Source organism: Charadrius vociferus, unplaced genomic scaffold (assembly GCF_000708025.1).
Source record: "Charadrius vociferus isolate BGI_N301 unplaced genomic scaffold, ASM70802v2 scaffold39, whole genome shotgun sequence".
Taxonomy (NCBI): Eukaryota; Metazoa; Chordata; class Aves; order Charadriiformes; family Charadriidae; genus Charadrius; species Charadrius vociferus.
In genome coordinates, this window is record NW_009650188.1 from 1,564,388 (window position 1) to 1,571,482 (window position 7,095).

Consider the following 7,095-nt stretch of genomic DNA (forward strand, 5'->3'; position numbering starts at 1 on the left):
CTGGTGTGTTTTTATTATTATTATTTGTGTGTGTGCGTGGCTGTTAGGAAATAAAGGTTGATCCTGCAGCAAGACAAACAGCTCGGGGGAGGTGAGGAGGAGGGTGAGGAGCAATACACCCCTGTGAAGTATGTGCCTTGCAACACTATGGAAAAGTTTTGCCCTTTGCCACGTAGTCAGCGCAAAGCCGCTCAGGCCCCCCGTCCCCTCGGCGCTCACGCTGCTGGGAAGCAGCCGGGCTCGGCGAGGGCTTTGGCTGCGCTCCTTTTGCACCAGTTCTGTTTTCCTGGCCCCGGCCCCACCTGACTGTGGGCCAGCTCACACAATAGTCAAAAATAAAAACCCCGGCGGTGCCCCAGCCAGAGGCACGCAGCTCCCCCGCAGCCCCCGGGCAGGGGCAGCCGGCTGCTCCCGAGGGGGCCATGGAAGGGACCTGGTGGTGGTGGCTGAGTTTGGCACAGCCTGGCTGTGTTGGAAAGGGCAGCAAGGGGGCTTGGGGACTGTCATCTGCCAGCACCCGTGGGCTCCTGTGGTGGAGAGCACCTCTTGTCCCATGTCCCATGTAGTTCTGTTCCCTGTGTCCCTAGCACTGAAGGCAATAAAGTGGTTCTTTTATTTATTATTCATAATATTTTTTTTCTTGCTACTACTGTTTTACTTAAGCAAACGAGAAGGCCAGCGCAGTCTCTGCTGGCTTTTGGGCTGCAGTGGAGCTCTGCTTGGCACTGCCCAAGGTCCATGCACCCAGACCCCCCCTCCTGTTCCTGGGGAGGGGGGCACCCTGCTCACCCACCGCCTGGGGAAGAGGAGGCTGGGGAGAGGGGGGGAGCGTCTCACCACAGCCCCCAGTGACCCGGTGGCACAGGTTGCCCAGAGAAGTTGTGGATGCCCCATCCCTGGAGGTGTTCAAGGCCAGGCTGGATGGGGCTTTGAGCAACCTGTTCTAGTGGGAGGTGTCCCTGCCCATGGCAGGGCGGTTGGAACTAGATGGTCTTTAAGGTCCCTTCCACCCTAAACCATTCTATGACCAGAGGGCAATTGCAGTTGTGACCGAGCCAAACTCTTCTCAGGGCTGGACACAGCGATGCCACCAAGCCATGATGCCGGGCACAAGCAACCTAGAGCTCCCCAGAGGTCCCCTCTGGCCAGCACGCCTTGCTGCTGCTTGGTTTGTAAACTGGCACTCCCACAGTGAACCAAAACCCACCCAAAAAACCCTCCGTGCACATCCCTGCACCCAGAGGGTGAACCAGACCCAAAGAAAGCCCCAAACAGCTGCAAAGGTACTTGATCTTTTATTATTAACAGCAGGTAAATACAAGATGCTGCCGGGCTAGGAGGGCTGGGAACACACCCCTCTGATGAGGTCCCAATGGCCAACAGTGGGGACCAGGGCGAGCATGGCAGTGAGAGGACACAGGGGCTGAGACCCTGCGGGAGACGGAGCGGCAATGGGATGGGGAGCGACGGCCGTCCCAGTCCCCAGGGTGCCCCGAGGGCTCCCCCGGCTCCGCAGCTCCCTGCCCAGGCAGCCCAGCGCCCGGCAGAACAGAGCCTTCACCCAGCAAATGCCAAAGGGGACTATTTCGGGTTACAAAAAAAAAAAAAAAAAAAAAAAAAAAAAAAAAAAAAAAAGAACAAACAAAAGCCATCTACACGTATTTACAGTGTCCCCCTCCTGCTGCTGGCTCACTCTGGAGTCGGAGCTCAGGGTGCTCCCGGTCCCCGCAAGGCAGGTTGCAAAGGGCAGAGCCCCAGCCAGAAGGGACAGTCCTCCGCGTAAGTGCCAGCGCCAGGGTAGAGCCAGTACCCATTGTAGAGCAGGATCTCCGAAGGGCCTGCTGGCCATCGGCTGGGAAAATGGTCCTGAGAGACAGGACATTCCCAATGGGACACGCACCCCCTCCACCAGGACAGGCAGACATCAGCGTCCCGGCGGCACCTGGAGCCTGCAGCAGAAAGGCCAGCTTTGCACTGGTTCTGGGTCTCTCGCTGATCATCTTTAGCTAAAAACCTCATTAGGAGGACTGCGTCTGGGCCACCTCCTCCTCCGTGGGCAGGAGAGCCGGGTCTGCCCTCCCGAAGGAAGGACCCTTCCCACGGGAAGGGAAAACAGAAGCAAGGTTACAGCAAAGACGAAGGGGGTGGTTCTGGCCTGGGGATCGATCTACAATCCACCATAAAAAAAAAAAAAAACAAAAAAAAAACCCCCCCTTAAAAACCCATCATTTACTCTTTGATTTGTACAAAATAACAATAACAATAAAAATAATAACAAAAAGGTGCTGGTGGCCCCTGGCTCGCAGTGCCCCACTGTGGCAGGGGGTCTCAGTAGGCAAAGATGACGTGGTAGGTGACTTGGTGCCCATTGTCCCAGGCATAGAGCAGGCGGTCCTTGGGGTTATAGTCTATCTGCGTGGTGTAGGCGTACTCGTTCTCAAAGAGCAGCCGGGGGATGATCTGTGTGTTGGTGTGCGTGTCAAAGGCGTAGGAGATGTTGGCGTTCCTCTTGTTGTAGCTGTCGACCGCATACAGGACCCCGCAGATGACAAAGCAGTTCCCGTAGAAGTTCTTCCGCAGCCCCGTCCGCCACGTTGTCTCCTTCTGGGTGCTGAGGTCGGCTGCATTGAGCTTGCTCAGCACGATCACCTCCTGGTTGAAGCCCTCGTAGTTGATGGCTGGGTAGATGACCCACAGGCCGTTCTCATCCACGGCAAAGTCCACGTCCGAGTGGCCCCGCCACCTCCACGGGGTGGACTCCTCGTAAGCCACATCATGCAGCATGGCCCAGGCGGCCACGTACCGCTGCTTCAGGTCATATTTGATGATGTTGCGTGTGAAGGCCCGGTTGTAGTAGAAGGAACCATTGTAGACAACGTGCCCTGTCCCAATCCAGCTGTATGGGAGTTTGTAGGAGTTGCTCCAGCGCCCTGTGGGGCAGACACCTTGTTGGTGAAACCCTCCCTTTGCTCTGGGGTTGGTGGCCCCACCGCACCAGATGCCAGCACTCTCTCCCCCCAGCCCTGCCTGCACTCCCTCCCCGGCCACCAGCCACAGCCTGGCGTGGTGTCAAGCAAGTCCAGAGCCACCACAGGCAGCTTGACCTGCCCTGTGCTCTGAAACCCACGTGCTGGGTACCGGTGCCCGAGGGGAGGGTCCCTGGGCAGAGCATCCCTCCATGGTGCAGCATCGCAGGGAATGGCGACGCTACTTGGACCAGCCAAGCGGCAGTCAACACAGCATCAAGGATGGCACAAACTCACCTTGCTTGAAGTTGTCAAGGTTCCTGAACTCCACCAGCGTGTTCCCGTAGTAGTAGTTGGTGACATAGATGCGCTCCTCCCGGGCCAGGGGGTCCTTCATCCAGGCCCCTTCATTGCGCCCATACGTGTTCTGGGTGGTGGGCCCCGAGATGGTGGACAGCGTGTCCTTGCAGCGCCCTGCAAGGGCAGAGAGCAGCTTGTGAGGTCCAAGGCAGAACGGCCATGCTCTCCCCTCTCCTGCCGGGGGTCTGCAGGCATCACTCCCCCTCCATCTCCTTTCCCACCCAGCAGGTACCCCCGTTGCCTTGACCTGGGCTCAGCTTCACAAGGCCCAGCGGCGCAAGGCAGATCCTGCAAAGAGCTCTTCATGGCCTCAGCCGTGTCCCTGCCCTGACTGAGACCCGACAGGTCCATCTTGGGGGAGGCCTCTTCCCACTCTGCCCAACCCCTCAAAATGGAAGGGGACTACAATAGGTTCCAGAGTTAACAAGGAAGAAAAATTTGGTGCCCCACCAAAGCACTTGCCCAGCCGTCATATCCATGATGCCTCCCACCCATGACCAAATCCAGGTGTGCTGCACTTAGCAGGACACACTGTGGGCATCAGCCAGCCCCCACGTGCACAGCTGGATTGGTGCAGGACCTGCAAGCACTCACCGATGATGTTCCTGATGTCCTCCTCCTCCAGGGCCTGCTTTGGTGTGGCGGGGATGGTGGGGCTGACCAGTGTTGCCGGGGTGCTCGCCTGTCCCCAGGTTCCTGGGCTGCTCTCGGTGACAAGGCTCATCCCCACATCACTCAAGGTCCCAGCAGGGCTGGCCACAACAGGGTCAGGGACGAGGCTGGTGGCTGCAGGCAGGGTCTCTGTGGCTGTGGCCACCACTGTGCTGGCCAAGGCTGCTGGTAGCTGTGGGGTTCCCTCCTCCACAAGCCCTGCCAGGGTGGTTGTCAGCGGGCTCACAGTGGTGGGGTCTGGCGTGGGCCCAGTAGACGTGGCGGGGGACAGGGGCACCGTCGGCCACTGGGCCTCAAGAGCTGGTCCTCGATCAGTAGGTCCACTGTGTTGTCCCCACTGAACAGCTCGTCCGCTGCCAAACACAAGCACGGGTGTCAGCCCCACAGCGAGTGGGAGCAGGTTCCCTATGGCCCTTTTCCACCTCCCCCACCACTGTGGCTCCTCCAAGTTTTCTTGTACTAAATCCACATGATTTTCCTCTTAATTTCCAGCCAGGAGAAGGGCTGGATGACCAGCAGGGTCTGATGATGCCCACATTAGGAGGTCAGTAGGACCCCATCACATCCATGCCCACCACCTCAGGCTGAGCAGAGCAGGAGGTGATGGTCTGCGATTCAACCCTGCCAGCTCCCAGAGATGGGGCAGGATGGAGACAGCTGTAGAGCCCAGCCACATCCCACCCACCTCACCCGGGCTGCCAAAGCGGGTGCCTCACCCAGGGCACGGGACCACCGGTCCCCTTCACTTCTCCTCATCTCTGGGATCTCACAAGCCCACGCATGGCTCTACTGGCCGACCTCGCTGCTGAGCTGGCTCTGCACAGGGAGGGCACTTGCCTTGTTTGCCCATGCTGCCAGGCCCTGGGGGCTCAGCCCCCTGCTCTTACCGTGGCCAAAGCCACAAGCAGCACCTCGCTGAGCCAGAGGACAGCCAGCCACAGCTCTGAGCTGCGTCCCTGCCACCCCGGCCACTGCACAAACCTCCCAGGATGCCATGGGGCCAGCAGATCTGCAGGACTAACGTACGTAATTAACTGGTGTTTACTCTCCGGAAAGGTGTTGATGCTGGGTGTTTTAAGTCGTAGCAGTGACCTGTTTCCTTAGCTACAAGGGATTTTCCATGGAATAACACCACTGCACTGCTGCCCCACATGGGGCTCCAAGGGCTGCACAGAGGTGAGGTACCAATCGACCCACCTCCTCCTGCCTCCAAGCCCTTGTCTCCGTCGTGGCCCCACACACTTTGCCCACACGGTCCCAAGGGACAAGGCAGGACTTGGGGACAGATGCTGGTTTTGCTGCGGGACACAGCCATCCATCCCGATGGATGCAGCTGCAAACCCAACTCACGTTGCTCCTCGATGTCGTTCTCCGACTCGGTGGACTGGGCTTTGTAGTAGGTGACCCCTCGGACGATGGTGGGCTTGGAAGGAGGCCGGCTCCTTACGCGCAGCTTCCTCTGCAAGAGCTGCTTGGGCTTCTCATCCTCCGGGGAGAGGTGCAGCTCTGGGAGGGACTCAACAGAGTTGATCTGCTGGGAGATGGTTTCATCTTTCAGGAATCTTTCTTCATATTTCCCCTGGAAGAGAAGCATGAGGGTGTTATGGTATGGGTCCAAACGGCCGTGTTTTGGGGGTCGGGGCAGGTCAGGCTGGCCAGTGGAGTGCTCTGTCCTCCCTCCTTTCTCAGGGTCAGCCTCAGTCCCTTCTGCCATGGGAAACCCCCCAGGAAACAGTGGGGATGGCAAACCAATGTGGCCTCTCCCTGAGCTTGGTGCCACCCTGCAAACATGGGACTCGGTGCTCAATAAGGCACGGGCGGTGGGACGCAGGGCGTGCGGGCAGACCGGGGGGACCCCAGGGCGGCATTAGCAGGGTACAACCCTCTCATGTTGTCCACCCACCGGACACCCCCTTGTATGCCAGGGACCAGTGCCAGCAGCTGATCCATAGAGAGTGTGCAACGTGCACTGGGATTTGGTAGAGCAGAGAGGCTGAAGGCACCTTCCCAGCAGGGCTGGGAACCCATCGGGGCAGGGACTGGGACTCCCTTCCCCCCAGGTCAGGGACAAGGAACCCCCCTGGGGAGGGAGCGGGAACCCCGCAGGGACCAGGATCTCCCCACCAGGACCAGGAACCCCGTGCAGAGGCAGCCACCAGCTGCTGCAGCTCATGCCTGAAGGATTTAATCTCGTTCAAGGAAATCGGAAAGACAGCCTGAAGGTTGAAACGGTGCCCATTTGGCCGAGAAGATGGGCCCAGGGTTCCTTCGCAGCCCTGTTGCCATTAGCAGCGAGGAAAGGGGAACGTTGGGAAATGAGGTCACTCGGGGTAATAAAAGCCCCGCACTTCGCCCTCCTGCCTGGCCGGGGATGGCTCCTCTCCAGCGGGCAGCGGAGCCCCTCCTCAGGTTACAGCCCGGAGAGTGGGGAGAGAGGGGGGCTGGGACCACCGCTGGACACCCTCTGCCACAGGACGTGGGTCCCCTCCAAGCGGAGTGCACTGGCACGTCGTGGGCAGTGCTGTTTTCCCACCCGCCGCCCCCACGGTGTGTGTGTGAGAGCCCACCCTTCTCCCTGCCCGGGTGCTTGTGGAGTCCACTCCCGCTGTCAGCTGTCAGGGGGGACAACGTGCAGGCTGTCCTCACCCCCAGAAGCTGAGCACCCCCGTTTGGAGCTGGAAACGGTGCAGCGACCATTCCTCCCTCCCCAGGCACCTCCTTTGCCCCTGCAGAGTGGTCCCTGGTATGAAGGCAGGATGCTCCAGAAGCCACCCAGTAAGGACCAGAGGCCACCTTACATTGCACTACCAAAGCAGCAAGGGGGTCAGGACACCCTGGGCCACCCTTTTCCCAAAACACCCCTCTCAGCGGCCGCACAGAAACCGCTGCCCCAGGCAGAGGATGTCCCCATGAGGAGCAGACCCCACAGGGACTACCATGGTCTGGGGTTGGGCACCAGCTCTGTGTCCGGAGCCAGCCAGGCGCAGGGGCTGGCTGAGCGAGGGGGGAGAGTAATTGCCTGGGAGGAAGGGCGACAGGCTGTCCCTCCACCGAGCCCCCAAGCTCTGCTAATCAAAGGCTCCGAGTTTCCCAGCGC

At 59.6% G+C, this 7,095-nt stretch overlaps 1 protein-coding gene across 1 annotated transcript in view; it reads right to left on the minus strand.

Annotated features, from left to right (window-relative positions):
- Positions 1-2,112: 2,112 nt before the first annotated feature.
- OLFML2B (olfactomedin-like 2B) overlaps positions 2,113-7,095 on the minus strand; it is a 16,104-nt gene continuing 11,121 nt past the window's right edge. The window contains exons 5-9 of the mRNA XM_009892882.1: positions 5,349-5,577; positions 4,286-4,351; positions 3,921-4,196; positions 3,264-3,440; positions 2,113-2,930 (exon numbers count right to left, since the gene is read on the minus strand). Coding sequence (XP_009891184.1) covers positions 2,329-2,930; positions 3,264-3,440; positions 3,921-4,196; positions 4,286-4,351; positions 5,349-5,577 — 1,350 coding nt within the window. The 3' untranslated portion in view covers positions 2,113-2,328. The remainder of the gene's footprint in view (positions 2,931-3,263; positions 3,441-3,920; positions 4,197-4,285; positions 4,352-5,348; positions 5,578-7,095) is intronic.